This window comes from Grampus griseus (genome assembly GCF_964374135.1).
Source record: "Grampus griseus genome assembly, chromosome: 17".
Taxonomy (NCBI): Eukaryota; Metazoa; Chordata; class Mammalia; order Artiodactyla; family Delphinidae; genus Grampus; species Grampus griseus.
In genome coordinates this window covers 80,965,488-80,982,420 of record NC_139011.1, presented here as the reverse complement: position 1 = coordinate 80,982,420, position 16,933 = coordinate 80,965,488, and the positions used below count along the sequence as shown (strand labels likewise).

Sequence of the window (16,933 nt, the reverse complement as noted above, 5' to 3'; positions counted from 1 at the left end):
TTCTCGACCACCCACAGGCCAAGAGATGCCCGCAGCCCCCAGCGGCTGGGAGAGGCCCAGTCACAGCTTCAGCAGCAACCACCCAGCCGACACCCTGGCCTTGGGCTTCTGGCTCCAGCGCAAATGGGCTCGTGGTTTCTGTTGCCTGAGCCCCGCAGCTAGAAATCAAGTGTTACCCTGAGGGAGGGGCCCTGCTGCAGCCCCAGGCCAGGCCTCTCCTCCGCTGGAGGGCCTTGCCGTCTGCTGCCTGGGAGGGCCCTCCTCCCAGCCCCCTTCAGCGGCTCCCTCTGCCTTTGCACAGCCCCCTCTCCAACGGATAAACACAGCAATGATATGCGTTACCGGGAATCTTTCCCCACTTTCTTTGCTGCTGTAAACCAGGAAGGCTGGCGGCCATAAGAAAACTGCCAACACATATACTTCCTAACACAGGTCACTTCTAACTCGAAAGAAGTTAATTTACGTGTTTTACAAGAAAATGATAGAAGAATGATGCTGCGCAAATAACACAAGTTGGCAAACTGATTCAGAGGATAACGCCATGCTCTGACCCTTTACATCTTTCTTCATTGTGGGTATTTTTTTTAAGTAGATGCATGTAATTGCAAAGAATTTTTAAAGAAATCATAAATTACTTACTTCCTCTGTATTAATAACAAGCTTGGCTAAGAAGAGACGGATATTTAATGATACTGATGGATTTCCTAGTTTGTCGTGAAGAAATTTCATCCATGGAGGAAGACTTCTTGGCACTGAACCCTGAAATAATACACTCAAAATTACTTCAGTTAAAAAAAAAAAAAAAATTACTTCAGTAAGGAAGTGGAACCAAACAGCTTCGTATTTTGACACTATGAGACAACAACGACAGGGCAGGAGACGAGTGACAAGACATCACGTGTCTGAGACGGAACCCGGTTTAGGCTTCGATGTGAACCGCTCGCTCTCAGCGTGACAGGGCGAGCAGCGGTGAGCGAGACCGGGAAGATCAGTGCGCCTGCGAACCCACACTGCAGCCCCGGCTCAGCCCAGGCACCTCTTCTGGCCGAGTGGCCTGCAGCCTCTGCATGTGCCGGACCAGGGCCGCCATGGGGGCCATGCACTCGTGCCGATTTAGCTCGTCCATCTCCAGCTCCAGCACGTCGCCTGGGACCTCGGGGTCTGGACGCTCCTGGGGAGGGAGAGGCCGGTGAGGTGGCGGCCCACAGCGCGCTGCTCCGAGAAGAGCTCTCACGCAGGGGACCTCACGTCTCCGCGTGTCCTCGGGAAGTACCCCATCCCCCCGCCCCCGGCCACACTGGCTCTCCTCCAGGCTCGCGCTCAGGTCAGGGTGTCACTGCAGACACTGCTGCTTCGGACCAAGTTCAGTCGTGTGAGTCCCGACGGGCCCAGACCCTCTACATCTTGAGAGCCGCAGCCTGCATCATTCTTCGTTGCCACTTTATGTAGGAAGTAGAGCTACTGAAGTAGAATTATAGAATAAATTTTTACCGATTTTTCTCAGTACTTTGAAAAACTCTGTAAACTCCTTAATTTGCCCTAAGATTTCAATCAATAATAGAACAAAACTTTTAAAACATTCTTGATCCTTTTTAAGAAAAAAGAGCAGGAATAATCATTTTATAAGTGTGATGCTGAACTGAGGTTTTACATACACGTATGGTGTATTTCACACACACACAACTGATCTGGGTGGTTCCTAGCACAGATCGCTTCCAGGAAAGAACAGCGTAAGAAACGCTGAGAGCACAGTTTGCATAAAGGTCGGCCTAGGCTACTAAATGCTTGTGGAGAGTGGGCAGAAAAAGGAATAAAAAAGGCCCTAGTGAATTCCGTCATTCTGTCTGCCCTGGTGGCAGTAACTACTCCAGAACATCTCCCAAGACGGACAGCCCTGGACACGTACTCCTCTCACAACCTCCGTGCCCGTGGTGTCTGGCCCCAGGCGATGGGTAACGTCTACAAACTGGGGCAGAAGGGAGAGGCGGGGTGTCACGGGTTAGTGACAGCAGGCTCACTCAGCACCGAACAGTAACCGACACACAACCAGGGTCACGGGAGATGAGAGAGACAGGCGCACCCAGCAAGCCCCCCGGAGAGGCGGGAAAGGAGTGCGTGGCCACGGACGGCCGTACCTGGGCCCACTCAGCACGTGGGCGGCCAGAGCCACCGCCACGCGAGGGGCCGCTCACGGGGCAGGCTACCTGCAGAGCTGGCACGGGGCAGGGGGTGGGAGGCGGGGTGGGGTGGGGGGGAGGGTTCCCTCTGAAAGAATGACCAGCGTGAGGTCAGCCCAAGCTAGAAACGGAGTGCTGTGCCGGAAAAGCGGCTCTGTGAGCTGTGGACGACCCCGCGAGCTGCTGGACCCCGGAAGAGAGACTGAGCTCAACCTCTCAAAGCAGCCGTCAGACCCAGTGCACCCCCTGCCCGTCACCAGAGCCCACCCTTCAGGGAGGAGGCTCTGCTCAGGCCGGGGCACTGACAGCAAACACCCCTCCCGGGGGCGGGAACGGACAACAGTCAGCCAGCGCGGTCAGCTCTCTCGGGAGGGCCTCACGCAGCTCTGATGCAAACACTGACCTGACCGCGGGAGGAGCCCGGCTAACGTGAACCCGCCCCGCATGCTGGCGGGGTCAGACGCTGAACCCCAGGACGAGAGGCCGGCGCCCTGCCGCCCCGAGGCTCCCCTTGCCCCCCAGACAACAATGTTCAGTAATCACCCGTCTCCAGAAACGGCCGGCGGTGGACTGAGGGTCTTGGGAGCCATACGAGTAGCTCTGAACTCCAGTACAAAAGTCGAACTGACTCATCTCCTCACTCAGGCTACTGTCTGCCAGATACGACAAGGAAGACATATAACACGGGCCGCCTGAAGCAAAAAAAGAAGGAACTACATTTACTCAAACTAGTAAGAAATGGGTTTCTCTACGCTCAAGTGATACCCGGATACCTGCACCGAAGGCGTTCATCAAACCTGCGGCTCTCACTCACCACCCGGATCCACAAGCAAAAGAGCCTGGGGGGACCTCCTTGCACTCTGTCCCCACTGAGCAGTTACTCTCTGCGGCAAACAAAGGCATGAAGTCGAACTAGATCCAGTTTTTGGATGTGATGCTAACAGAACTTCTTGCACTGAAAATTCTGATGATGTACACTCTGCCCATAAAGCCTAACGTAAATGCTGCAAGAGATACTGCTGAGAACTAACTAATTCAAAGTATGTAAGGGACTTAACTGGTCCAGATTTTATCCTCAAATCAAGAAGAAAAAAAAAGCTATGAAGAAAATGAAGCAAAAAATTGAAACTAGGAGCGTGTGGAGGGAGAGAGAGTTGATTCTAAACAGGGAGGCTAGGAGAACTTCCTTCAGAGGAAGGGGCCATGCTGGCCTCTGGGGCCGAGATTAGTCCACCTAGGGGAACAGCACAGCAAACGCCCTGGGGCGCAGGGAGCAGACGTGGGTATAGCGGGGAGGTGGGAGCCGATGGGAGGTTTGGAGGAGAGGAGGGGCAGGATGGGACTGTACTCTCACACGGGTTCTGAACGTATCTAAATAACACACAAACATAATCCAAACACGAGCAAATAAGTGCAGGTCAATCTTGCTTCTGTGAAAGAAGCGTACCACGTCTGAGCCCCCTCTGGCCACCTCGAGATGTTTCTGTCTGTTAAAGTTTAACTAACTAACTGCATTTCTTTCAAAGTACAATTCCATTTGCCACTTGAAAATAAACATTTTCAAATTCAGTTTCAACGTTGGGGTATTTAAAGTATTGTCTATTTATATAACAAATACCAACTACTGGAATCTTTCTCATCATTTTAAAAACGTCCTACCTGAGTCCCCATTTGCTGCTTCCCTGGCTTCTCTCCTAATTTCAATGTACCTCTTCTTTCTTTCCATAGGAACCTATTAGGCAAAAACAGACAATTTAAGATTTCTTAGAATCGTGGTCACATATTTCCTATTTTAGTAGCAATCTGGCAAAAATCACAAATATTAACTTTTAAGCAAAAACTTTAACCAAACTTAAAAGCACTGAAAACCCCCTACAAAGACAGGCGGGCGCCCTTCAGGAAGGCCCCCCACCCCAGCCGGGTGCCAGGAGCTGGTGCCCCCCTCGGGCTCTGGGACCCGCGTGGGCTGCACCCCTCCAGCCACAGGCCTGGGGACCCACCGTCTGCACTTATGAGCCTCAGCTCCCTGGACTGCACAGTCATAACAGGTCACAGCACCTCACGGCTGCGGCGGAGTTCACAAGTAATGCACGGTTAAGTGTCTGAAGGCTTAACGGACGTGTGTGTTTATTATTTCATGTCTTTAGTTCTTTGAACACAGGCCTAGAAAGAACTTGCCAGTCTTGTTCCAAAAGGGCTCAAGGCGGGAAGCAAGCACTGGCCTGAACCTGTGAGCCACCAGGCAGATTACGAGGGGCGGAGGCCAGAACACCAGCCCGCCCCCCAGGCCCCGCTCGCTCTGCCCACCCTCCCGCCCACCGGGCTGTGAAAGGCTGCTGCCCCCCAGCCTCTGCTGAGCTCGACTGAGCCTGAGCTTGGCTCCTTTGCCAGAGCATCTTCCCCGCAAGACGTCTGCTCCCGGCGCCCGAGATGTGCCGACCCTCCCACCAGGGCCCCTGGGGCCTAACCCTGTATCGGGGTGGATCTCAACATCACTGACCAGAGGAACTTCAGAAAACAACTTCAGGGATGTGTCCTAAGAGCTCCTTTCAGTGGCATTTTCTCTCCTTTACAAGTTGAGGGAAAACCCGAGTCATGACCAATTTTTTGTAGTTGCCTGAGATTGTATCTCCGGTCAAACTGTAAGAAGCTGCCAGTGTTTACAGTGTACAGCAGACTTGAGTACTGGGCAGTTAATGTTCAGCGCAATGTGTGTGTTTCTCTATAAGCATTTGCTAAGTGTTCGTAGCCTGGAAACACCACGAAAACTTTCACTCACCTCCACTTCTATGGGAAACGTGTAGCAGCGCTTCAGGTCTATCAGATTTTCAAAAATGAGCAAGTTCTGTGAATGCAAAGCCCCACATGAAGATGCCTGAGTGCCAGGTGGTGATGCCGGGCGCTGACGCCACCCCGGGGTCCCGCCCTCCGCGTCCGCATGCAGGGCTGGAGGAGCACACCCACCGCGGCTCGGGCGGCGCAGACCCCGGGCAGCCCGGCCGGCAGTCGGGAGGGGCCTACCTTCTCCGGCTTCTCACTGAACAGGAAGCCCTGGTAAAACTTGAGCTCGGTGAAGACACAGCGGATGGCGGCGATGGCGCAGTTGTAGGCGGCACAGTGGTACAGCCGCCTGCGCTCCAGCAGCTGGGCCTCCCCCGCCATGTTCTCCGTGAAGGCGTCGTGGCACAGCCTGCGGGCAGCCGGGCGAGTGTCAGTCCATCCAGGGGGGTGAGCCGGCCCCACGGGCGCCCACACCCACACCTACCGGGGCTGCAACAAGCCGGGTGGGCAGTGGCCCAGCCTGAGGGGCAGGAAGGGCTCTACCAGGCGGGGCCTGAACTGACCCTGGGGAAGCAGCATACGGGCACTGTGAGGGCATGGAGGGGTGGCAGCGGCGGAGGCAGGGGTGGCTGCCACACCCAGGAGCCCGGTCTCGCCCTGCCAGCTGCGGCCAGCCACCGTGAGCACGTGAGCATGGTGTGCACGTGAGCACGGTGCAGTCAGAACACGGCCACCCCACATCTACGCTGCTGCCAGCTGCTCCACGGGGCCCAGGAAGCCGGAGCAGTTACTGCCCAGCCCTCGAGGGGAGAAGCCTGCCGGCCCCTGCTACTAGGACGCGGTCCCTCTGAAGGGCTTCAGGCTGGGAAACAAAACAATCAGGTTCCTGTAACATATGGACGGTCACTCTGGCAGCAGGGCTGAGAGCGGCAGGCCTCGGGGTGGGGAGACTTATTACGCAGGAGGCCACTGAGGCGCTTCACCAGCAACCCCAGTGCCACACGAGCCACTGGTTCCAGGAGCCCCGCGGACATAATCCACCAGCTCTGGGGCCGGCAGGGTGTGTGCAGAGAGGTTGAAGAGATTCAGAAGGAAAAATAACACGACCCCCAAGACGCTCATGGTGACAACGTCATCCACTGAGGAGGACATGCGAGGAGAGGGTTGGAGGAGCTGAAGGTGAGCCTGCAGAGACCTGGCACACCGGTGCCCGACACTCAGAGGAGCCTCACCAGAAGGCCGGCTTCGGAGGAAATGGATCTGACTACTCTGTGCATTACGAAACGTCTGCTTAGAAGTATGTGACACTCCTTTAATTTTGAATGACAGAAAAAATAAAATACACTAAATCCCTCCTTACTGTGAATCATACCACTAGAAACATATCAAGCTATTGAGGGAGAAAAGACAGTAGGAAAAAACAGTAAAAGAAAAAGCTTTAATCTGCATAGAAGATGTGTCTAGGATAGAACGTTACCCAATAACATGCTGAATTAACGTCCATCTAAGTAGTCTGTACATAGGAAAACTATAAAAATTCGTTTAAACATTTATTCACATTATATACATGCATAAAAATATACGCATCACAGATATTAACAAATTAAATACAATCCGAAATTAAGTAAACCCTTACTTGATGAGGGTCTTTGTAAGCTCATTTCCTTCTGGGACACGCGAGCCGTGGAACACCTGATTAATTTTAGATTCCTTGGAGTGAACATCACCTTTCGGAAGACGAGAGTACATCACATCGAGCAGCTTATAGTAGCCCATCTTCTTGGTGATTTGAGTATCAAAGGAAGATTCATTCAGCTAAGAAAAGATAACATGAAAAGTATTTTACTGACTAAATGAAATTTAATACTCAACGCCCTTTACATTGAAAATAATTTTAACAAAGATGTTAAACCACTTCAACAAGAGGTAGCCCAAGAGCTAAAACGTGGATGTAAGTGTTGATGTGTTCTACTTAGTGTGGCAGCAAGTACTGACTTCATCTCAGTGAAACTCATTTGGGACTTCTGGCCTCCAAAGCTGTGAGAGGATAAACTTGTGCTCTAGGCCACCAAGCTTATGGTGATTTATTACGGCAGGTTAAGGAAACTAATACACATTTTGGTACCAAGAGCTGGAGCTCTACTGCAACAAATGAAAAAAATACGTTAGGTGGCTTTGGAATTGAGCAGAGGGTAGAGGTAGAAACAATTTTTGCCATGCATGACAGGAAAGGCCTAGCTTGCCCTGTAGAGACCACTGTTAGGAAATATCGACATTAAAGGCACTGCGGGCGAGGACTCAGAAGGAAGTGAGCAGAAAGCCCATGTCGTCTTAGGGAGTGCCCGTCACCATAAACATATTTTTATTAGAAATATGGACATTAAAGTAGTTGCTGGTGAGGTCTCAAAAGGAAATAAGTACCAGATTTTTGGAAACTGGAGGACAGAGGCTCCTTGTTAGGCGGCTAACAAGAAAACTTAGCTGAACAGTGTTCTGAAGTGCAGAAAGCAGAACTTGCAGGCTGTGCACTTGAATACCGAGCTGAGAGGATTTCCAAGTAAATTTGCTGGAGGTACTGCCTGGCTTCTCCTTTGCCGCTTATAATAGAATGTGAGGTGTGAGAAATTACTTGAGACAAAAACAGTCAAGCAAAAAGAACCAGAACTTGATGACCTGGGAAGTTCTCAGCCCGTGCAGACTGCAGAAGACGCTAGCGTCAGGAGACTGGCTGCTGGGAAAGCATGCTTCGGCGAGAAGCCTGAGGGCATGGCTGAAGAAACGAAGCCTGTGGCTCACGGCTGCGCTCGGCCACCTCACAGAAGCCACGCACAGGGAAGGGACTCTCCTATCTCACAGAGGGAATCTCCAGAATAAGCATGAAAGAGACAGAAGGTTTCTGAGAATGTTACACCAGATGAACTGAAAGGGACAGAGACAAAATGAAATGGAAAAAAGGATGTTGTACTCCCCAAATTCTACAGGCAACAAACAGACAAAGCCACTCAGCCGCAAACACCTGCTAACCTTCAAGAAAAAAGAAGAATGACTCCAAGGATGGAGTCTCTGCCCAGAAGGCAGAGCACCAGGCCACAGAGCATTATTCCCAGGTCTTGAAACCTAATGGATTTGCCCAGCCGGATTTTAAACTTGCTTTGGAAAACAGACTCCTTCCTTCCATTTCTCCTATTTGGAACAGGAATGTCTATAATTACCATCCTATGCCTGTCCCACCACTGTGTTTTGGAAGCAAATAATCTGTTTTCTAGTTTCACAGGTCCAAAAATGGAGAGAGGTTGGCCCCGAGATGGATCACACCCAAAACCTACCCATATCTGGTTTATATGATTTAGATGATGAGATTTGGGACTTTGTGCTAATAATATTTAGATGAGGTTTTGGACTTATAAGTTGATGTTGTAATGGGTTTAGACTGTGTCAGACTGAATAAAGCCCCCAAAAGATACCCACATTCCAATGCCTCAGACCTGTGACTGTTACCTTGTACAACAGAAGGGATGAGACAGGTGAAATGAAGCAAAGGATTCTGAGAAGATTATCCAAGTGGGCCCGAAATGCAATCATATTTACAGGCAGGAGGCAGAGAGAGACTAGACAGAACTGCGGAAGCTGGAAGCACCTAAATGTCCATCGACAGAGGAGTGGATAGAGAAGCTGAAGCTGTGGTGCACAGATACGATGGAATACTACTCAGCCATGAAAAGAATGAAATAATGCCATTTGCAGCAACACGGATGGACCCAGACATAATCATACTAAGTGAAGTCAGACAAAGACAAACACCATATGTATCACTTATATGTGGAATCTAAAGTATGACACAAATGAACTTAGTTACAAATCAGAAACAGACTCACAGGCACAGAGAACAGACTGGTGGTTACCAAGGGGGAGGGGAGGCGGAGCGGATAAATTGGGAGTTTGGGATTAGCAGATACAAACCACTACACATACAACAGATAAACAACAAGGACCTACTGTATAGCACAGGAAACATTCAGTACCTTGCAATAAACCATAATGGAAAAGAATTTGAAAAAGAATAGACACATGTACATGTATAACTGAAACACTTTGGTGTGCACCTGAAACTAACACAACACTGTAAGTCAACTACACTTCAATAAAAGAAGAAAAATGGCGGACTGTTTAAAACAGAAGAGGAGGACGACGAAGCCAAGTGACCTGAGAAGCACGGGAAGGGGCACCGTGGCCACGAGCCAAGGGGTGCTGGTGCCTCTGGAGGCTGTTGGCAGGGTGAGCAGTCTCCTCCCCAGAGCCTCCGGAGCAAGCAGCCCCAGGAAACGGTTTCTGATTTCTGGTCTCCAGAGAAGATACAGATTTTCTGATTTCTATTTCTATTCAGGTTCTGATTTCTATTTCTCCAGAGAAAATAAAGGCCTGTGGCTCTAAGCCACATCTGTGGTCCCCTGTGACAGCAGCCTGAGGAAACTAACGCAGACACCACGTGCCTGCAGGCTGAGACCAGGACATGGAGGCGACGCTCCCTGAGCTGCAGACGCCCCTGACTGAACACATGGCAGTTTCTAACGACACTGACCATGGAGACCTGTCAACTCTTATTAACATTCAATTTAATAACAGACGACGATACCTTTACAAATCTGGACTTCAACACATCAATGGCATCCACCACAATGCTGCTAAAGAAGTCTCTCAAAGCACTCAAGTCACAGTGCCACAACAGAGTGAGGAGAACGCGGTCCACAGTCGCTTGGCGGGTGACGCTGGGAAGGAGGTCATCCCTCCTGAACATCCCGTACACACTATCCAGAAGCCCTAACTGCGTTGCACATGAACTCCTAAGAAAAAGAGAAAGTTACATGCACATTCAGGCTTGCAACAAATATTTCATGACGGCCTACTACATTCCAAGCAAAGTGAACACCAATGACTATGAATCAGAAAAATACCTTTAAAGATCATATGTATAAAACCCAGGAAATACAAGAAGCATTTATACATAGGTTATGTTATTTTACTCATCCCCAGAAATCCTCATGCCTATTTAGACATTAGGAAAAAGAATTTTTTTCATTTACTTTCAATATGGTCTTTCTGGAAGGCTTTGGAAGAGACTCAGCCTCGACACCATCATGTATCCCAGAACCTGAAACTCATGAATCCTGATCAGACAATTCCAGCCTCTTCCTCAGTAATGAACCACCATTCCTACTTGCCAGGCAGAGAGAATTCAGCTGGCCCTTTGTTTTCTCATCTGGGTAACACGGTATATGAATGATCACCTATACGATTCCGTCTATACATCTATTAATTAAGAATAGCGTTAGCTTCCCCGCCTATAAAAATAAGAGGTTAGGACTGAATGATCATTAAAATCCTTTCCAGTTCTAAAATCTCGATGCTCAGAAGTTAGCTATGACCCAGAGCAAAAATACTGGATTTGAACATCATTCAGTCACAAAAATTTGAGGTTGCAGGACACCCCTAGATCTACATGGGCTCTGCAATATTCATCTGGACACTGTCCTAGATTTCAATTCTCTCAAGGAGCATCCTGCTTTGAGCACAGTGGAGATGCACAGCCCTTACACAGAAACCTAAAGGAAAGAGGAGGAAAAGGAAAAGAGCATAAATGGGCCAACAGATGGGTTTACTGAAAAATAAATGCAAATGAGCATTAAATATATGAATATATGTTCCATTTTACTCATAATAAAAGAAATACAAATTAGAGCAACACTGAGAAATCCTTTCTCCCCTATTAACGCTGGAAAAAATCCAAATGTTTGACAATATACTCTATTGGCAAGACTGTGATGAAACATACTTTCATCCACTGCTGGAAGGAATGCAAATAATACAGCCTCCAAAAGGGGATGTGGTGATATCTAGCAAAGTCACAAATGCATTTACCTTTTCACTCACATTTACAAATCCACTCCAAAGCTACACTGGCAAAATACAACATGACATGTGCACAGGGCTATTCGCTCTGCCATTATTCTCATCAGCAAAAGACTGACCAAAAGCCCATCAGTAGGGGCTGCTTCAAAATACTTGGCACTTCCACACAGTGAATAATTACACAGTTGTTTTAAAAAAAAAAAGGAAAGCAGAATATCTCTACGTGCTGATTTAGCATGATCTGCAGAAAACATGAAGTAGAAAGAAAGGTGAAAGGGCAGAAGACGATAGGAGAGGGAAGCAAGGCTCCTGAATGTAGCGCATTACGTACTTCTAACGTTCGAATCACGTATGTATTTTACATATTCAATAAGAAAATTAAGTCAAAAAAAAAAACACAAAAACTTCTAAGATCTGAAAATGAATTAAAGCATACCTAATGAATTGGTATAATAACTGCACATTGAAAAACACTTTCAAGTGATTCTGGAACACAAAATTTGACTGTATATCCTCAGAGAATATATTCTAAGTAAATTATAAATAAAATTTAAAATGTTAACTTCTTCCAGCTATGATTATTCTTAGTAGTAATACTGGTAGTGTTAGTTTTGAAAATATTTTATGTGTATTATAGGATAAAGCAATTAAATACTGGTGAAATGTTATTAAAAACAACACTGAACAGAAAATAATTAAAATCTACAATGTAAGGGAAAAATAATAAAAGTAATAAAAAACCCATAACGTTAAGATTGAAAGGAAAGTATCCGGATATTTTTCTTTTCCTTAAAACAAACAAAACTATTCCTCAGTACAGCACTAACCAGTAGTAGTGCTATAACCCAGTAGCACTAAGTTCGCCGAGGACCCAGCCTGTGGTCTCTAGGTGCCGTTTCACGGGGCTCTCTAGAGAAACAGCTTGACTCTGGGTCAAGGTGAGCCTGCGGTGATCTGCTGAGCCAGAAGACATGTATAAGACATCAGAGATTAAGGAAGGCTGCCCAAGAACCTAGGAGCCGGCCGCCATGGACTCCCACTGCCACAGATGGGAACGGTGTGAACATAAAAAAGAATAACAACTGCCACTGATTGAAATTTACTTGTTTTGTTTTTAAAAGTTCTAAAACTGAAAAATGTTAACTAATTTTCACAGAGACAACTGTAGCATTGGAGTAAGTTTTAGAACTGGGATGTGGAAAATCCTCCAATTTTGTCTCTCTTTTTCAAAATTGTTTTGGCTGTTAAGGGGTATTTTGCATTTCCATATAAATATTAGGAACTGCCAGTCAATTCCTGTACCCGAAAAATGAGGCTTGCTGGAATCTGGATATGGAGTGCATTAAACCTAGCAATTTGAATAGAACTGCCATGTTAACAATATTGCATCTTCCAACTCATGAGCATGGACTATCTCTCCATTTACTTAGATCTTTAATTTTTTAATTTCCTTCAGCAATAGGTTGTAATTTTTGCTGTACAAGTCTTGTGCTTCTTGTGTTAAGTTTATTCCCAAGTGTTTTATTCTTTTTGGTGCCATTATGAATGGTATTACATTTGTAATTATAGTGTCAAACGTTCTCTGTTCATAAACAGAACTACCACTGACATTAGAATACTATGTATTCTGAATCCGACAAATTTTCTATGATTGTTTATTGGTTCGAACAGTTTCTTGTAGATCTTTAGGATTCTCTGCCTTGTGCCATCTGTGAGTAGAAACAGTTATACTTCTTTCTTTCCAAGTTGACTGCCTTTTATTTCTTTTGCTTGCCTGACTGCAATGGCTAGAACCTCCAGGACTATGTTGGATAGAAAAGAACAGACGTCCTCGCCTTGTTCCCAACTTTGGAGGAAAATTCAGCCTTTCACTATTAACTATTTTGTTGGCTACTGGTTTTTCATAGATGATCTTTTGCAAGTTTTATCATCGATGAGTAAATGAGCACTGGATTTTGTCAAAACTTTATCTGCATCTACTGAAATAATGCACTCATCGTTTTCAAGAACAGAGATGATAATCTCCCACAGAAATAAAACACATATGGTTCCTGGAATCCCAGACGAGGAATGACTCACTTTCTGGCTATCTTCCTGAAAGTGGATTGAAATAACTCTTCCATAACATGCTGTTGCTCCCGACAAAGAATTTCTGTCATCAGCTCCAACAACACGGGACTCTGCGATAACTCCAATGCATCCAGAAGCTAGAGAAGAAACACACACCAATAATAATGACGATGATGATGATAATAATTGCACTGGATTTGTTTTTTGACAGTTCAAATAAAAAGGGAAAGCAAATTATAACAATTTCACAAAGATTAACAAATGCTAATATATGTCATTTTTGCAGCTATGGAATGCCTGGCATATAACAATGTTCGTTAAATATTTGAGTTTTGATTCTCTCAAAGTTTTGCAGATATTCTTCCTCCAACCGTGTTTGGGGCCCTCTCTTCACCTCCACAAGGCCTCTCCTCGGCTCTGGGCCCTCTGGGGGCGGCAGCGTGCGCCCTTCACACCACCCTCACTGCACAGCACACACACTCCAGGCTGTGGGTCCAGTGTTCTCATCTCACCTCCCATCTTCCATCTCCATGTCCTTTTGCTCTACTCTCTAGGAGACAGCTGCAATCTTATCTTCCATTTGGTGAAGGTTTTTAAATTTTTCTTTTGTGTATTTAATTTCCAAGAGCGCTTTCTTGTTCTAGTTCATGCACTTGATATACTGTCTCTCCTCTCTGAAGCTGCTCTGAACAGTCTCTTCGACGTTCTTATCTCGACTTGTTGCCTCTGCTCCCTCTGAGTTCCTTTCTCCTGTTGGTTTACACCTTTCTTAGACTGGAATCTTTCTTCAAAGGTGCCGCGACTGTCTGCACTTGCATTTACGTTAAGGGAAAGTACTAAAGATCTACCCAGAACCTTTGTGGACGTGACAACCATCTGCTGGCAGATTGCTGGGGAGCAGGAAACTCAGATGGTACCAAGCATGATGGTGCAGAAAGAACACACCATTCGACAGAGAAATGAGGAGGTTACCACGTCAACCAGGCCACCAGATGCGAGGTCGCTCACAAGGGGACGTGCACGACACCTGCCTCCAGGTGTGGGGTTGTTGCCAGAAGGGTTAGCCTGAATCTCACAGCCAAGCTTGAAGCCTAACTTCCAGTTTAGAGGAAACACAGAGGGTGAGGAAAGCCAAAACGCACCTCAAGGGAGCAATCAGACAAACAGGACAGCATCCGAGAGACGCGCTCGGGCTACTTCCAAAACCCAGTGTCGCAGAGAAATAAAAGGGATGGGGGTGAAGCAGTCCTGGATTTAAAGACACCAGAGACATGACATTCGAGCCAATCGTTAATTAGATCCTGGTTTGAAAAATCCAGCCAAACACAGGGACATCTGGAGAAACGTGACCGTGGACGAAACAGCACAGGGTCTGAGAGCAGCGAGAATTTTCTTGGGCCTGGTATCAGCGTGGTGCCTGCCTCTCAGGAACTGCTGCTGAAACATTCAGGAGTGAAGCACCAGGATGTCTGCAGCTAACTCGCAAGCGTTTCAGTCAGAACACACACGCACACACAGACAAAGCAAACAGGACAAAAAGTTAACTGCTGAATACAAGAGGCGGTTATATGGATGCTTGTTGACTATTCTTCCAACTTCTCTGTATGTTGGAAAGAAAAAAGTCACATCAGCGTAGGGAGGAGAGAACCCATGTGGATGGGTGGTTTGTAAACAGCCTTTCCGTGTGGCTGCGTGGTTTCTGTACAGGATGGTGACTGGGTCCCACAGACCAGAGACCCAGGAATGAGCTGGAAACCTTTTAAGGCTAGACTCAGAATCACAAGCATCACTTCCACTGCATTATTTTCTTGTTACTAGTGAGTCCTTAAGGACAACCCATATGCAACAGGAGAAAAATCAGACTACGTTGCTCAAAATGTATGACGTCTCTTTTTTCCCCATGTGACGGAAAGTCACACCATGAAAACATGTGGACGGGATACACTGGTGCAGACATCCTTGGAGAGTATGTGTATCTCTACCCTGGCACTTATTACAGTGTGTTTTAATCATCGTTTCTTCCTTACTTTACTATAAGCTCCTTGAAAACAAGACAGTATCTTTATTATTGTTGAGTCCATCACGAGTATGGGCGACCACCACCTACCCTCTCTCCAATGGTGATTCTCTCGTTTTCCCTACTGGCTGGCCCCTGAGTTTTAGCTGAGTATACTGCTGCCCAAAATAAGAACATTCACAGTCTCACTCGCTTGTATGTGGCAAGTGGGTTATCAGCAGAATTAATACGTGCAAGGTCTGGATTAAGCCCTTAAAGGAAAGGGATGCTCTCTCCTGCCCTCTCCTCCCTCCTGTTGGCTAGAACGGACAAGATAGGAGCTGGATCAGCCAACCTGGACAAGGTAGATGCTACGTGTGGGGGACAACAGAAAAGAAGAAGGTAAAGGAGACGGGGTCCCTGTAGAGGATCTAGAACTGTACAGGAGGGAGAGAACCTAGCTTCTTGGCTAAGCCCCCGGTGTTTCGGGAACTTACACTGTATATTAACTAAGTGATACCCACTAGATATTTCTCAAATGACCACTAGTCAACTAAACTTCAGAAACTGCACCATAGGTGATATTCTATTTCTTAGCTCTCTTCGGTATTATTCTTCAAAGCTTATACATTACACATAAAATATTTCACAATTTTTAAATGGGAGAAAAATTAGCCCCAAAGGATTCAGGTACACATCGGCCCCCACAGACAAGCTTTCAAAATGAGTTAAAATGAATCCTTCGAGTTAGAACACTCTCTGACTCTGAATATTTCACTAACTTCTTTTCACCAAGAAATGTTAACAGGAAACAAGCAGTGCTTAATTTTAGTTGCAACTACTAAAAACTAACCTTTTTCATACAGTCCGCGTAGTTATTGTATCGCAGAGTCCCCGGGGGAAACTCTTCAGACTTCATGGGGAAATTAGAAACAATGAACTTCCCGAGAACGTGCTTCAGCTCCTGCAGATGGCCTCCAGTGAGACTGGTGAAGAATGGGAGCAGAATCACAGCCTGGCCCTGCAGAGCGAGAGCAACATGAGACTGGCTTAGGGATTCCACACAACGAGTGCAACGACTGCTTTCTAAAGACTGCGCCAAGAAAGCACCACACGTGTGCACTCCGGGCCCACTTCAGGACACCTCCTCGGCAGCGTCAAACCCACCAGCAAGACGCGGCCTGGCCCTCGGCTTCCACTCTCGGGCTCGCGGGCTGAGGCAGGGCTGTCCCGTGTGAGCCCAGGACAGGGCAGCCTGACTCTGCGTGTGGATCTCCTCTGCAAACGCAGCCTCTACTAGAAGCGCGCTGCCTGAGTTCTGTGAGAAAAGACTATTGTGAATACCCTACGGGGCGACTGCGGAACTCAGGGCTTCAGAGCACTCGGTGTGCTTCCTTCCTCCCCTGGGTAGCAGGTCAGTTCCCAGACCTCCTCACGTTGAGAAATGTGAAACCTGACTAATCACATACAGCAGAAAATTCCAAAGAAATACCCTCATGATCCACCACAAAGATGGTTTTCAGGAAGGCCACACTTTACTGGAGCGTAAAATCTAATTACTACAGGACTTTAAAATTACAAAATCTGTTAAGTTCTTGACCCTAAAAGTAAGAGAGATATTTTCTGTTATTAATTAACAGAAAGATGACTGAGGGCCACAGAAGCTGGTGACGGGTACCCGGGCGTCACTGTGCTGGTCTCTCTGCTTCTGAATACGTCTGAAATTTTCCATAATAAGAAAACAGAAAATATCACAAATACACAAAAATACAGAACAGGAAAAAAAAATGGAGAACATAATCTGAAAAACATCTTTTCAACCACTTACCTTTAAATGTAGACCCAAATTCGGATCAGCAAGTAGACTAACATACGTTGTAAAAACTTCTGGGAACGCACTGTGATTTGTATTAAAAGATACAGATGAATCAATCTAAAGGAGGGAAAATGAAAACACATTTCTACATTATGCCTCTAATTTCCTTTAATACATTTTTCCGTT

General features: G+C 46.9%; 1 protein-coding gene across 1 annotated transcript in view; it reads right to left on the bottom strand.

Annotated features, from left to right (window-relative positions):
- The window catches only part of PRKDC (protein kinase, DNA-activated, catalytic subunit), a gene marked incomplete at its 5' end in the record, with an annotated part of 150,072 nt that overhangs the window by 60,226 nt on the left and 72,913 nt on the right, over nt 1–16,933 (bottom strand). The window contains 11 exons of the mRNA XM_082675009.1: nt 640–759; nt 1,037–1,171; nt 2,721–2,869; nt 3,837–3,909; nt 4,957–5,022; nt 5,199–5,367; nt 6,595–6,773; nt 9,592–9,799; nt 12,945–13,072; nt 15,785–15,952; nt 16,760–16,864. Coding sequence (XP_082531135.1) covers nt 640–759; nt 1,037–1,171; nt 2,721–2,869; nt 3,837–3,909; nt 4,957–5,022; nt 5,199–5,367; nt 6,595–6,773; nt 9,592–9,799; nt 12,945–13,072; nt 15,785–15,952; nt 16,760–16,864 — 1,500 coding nt within the window. The remainder of the gene's footprint in view (nt 1–639; nt 760–1,036; nt 1,172–2,720; nt 2,870–3,836; nt 3,910–4,956; nt 5,023–5,198; nt 5,368–6,594; nt 6,774–9,591; nt 9,800–12,944; nt 13,073–15,784; nt 15,953–16,759; nt 16,865–16,933) is intronic.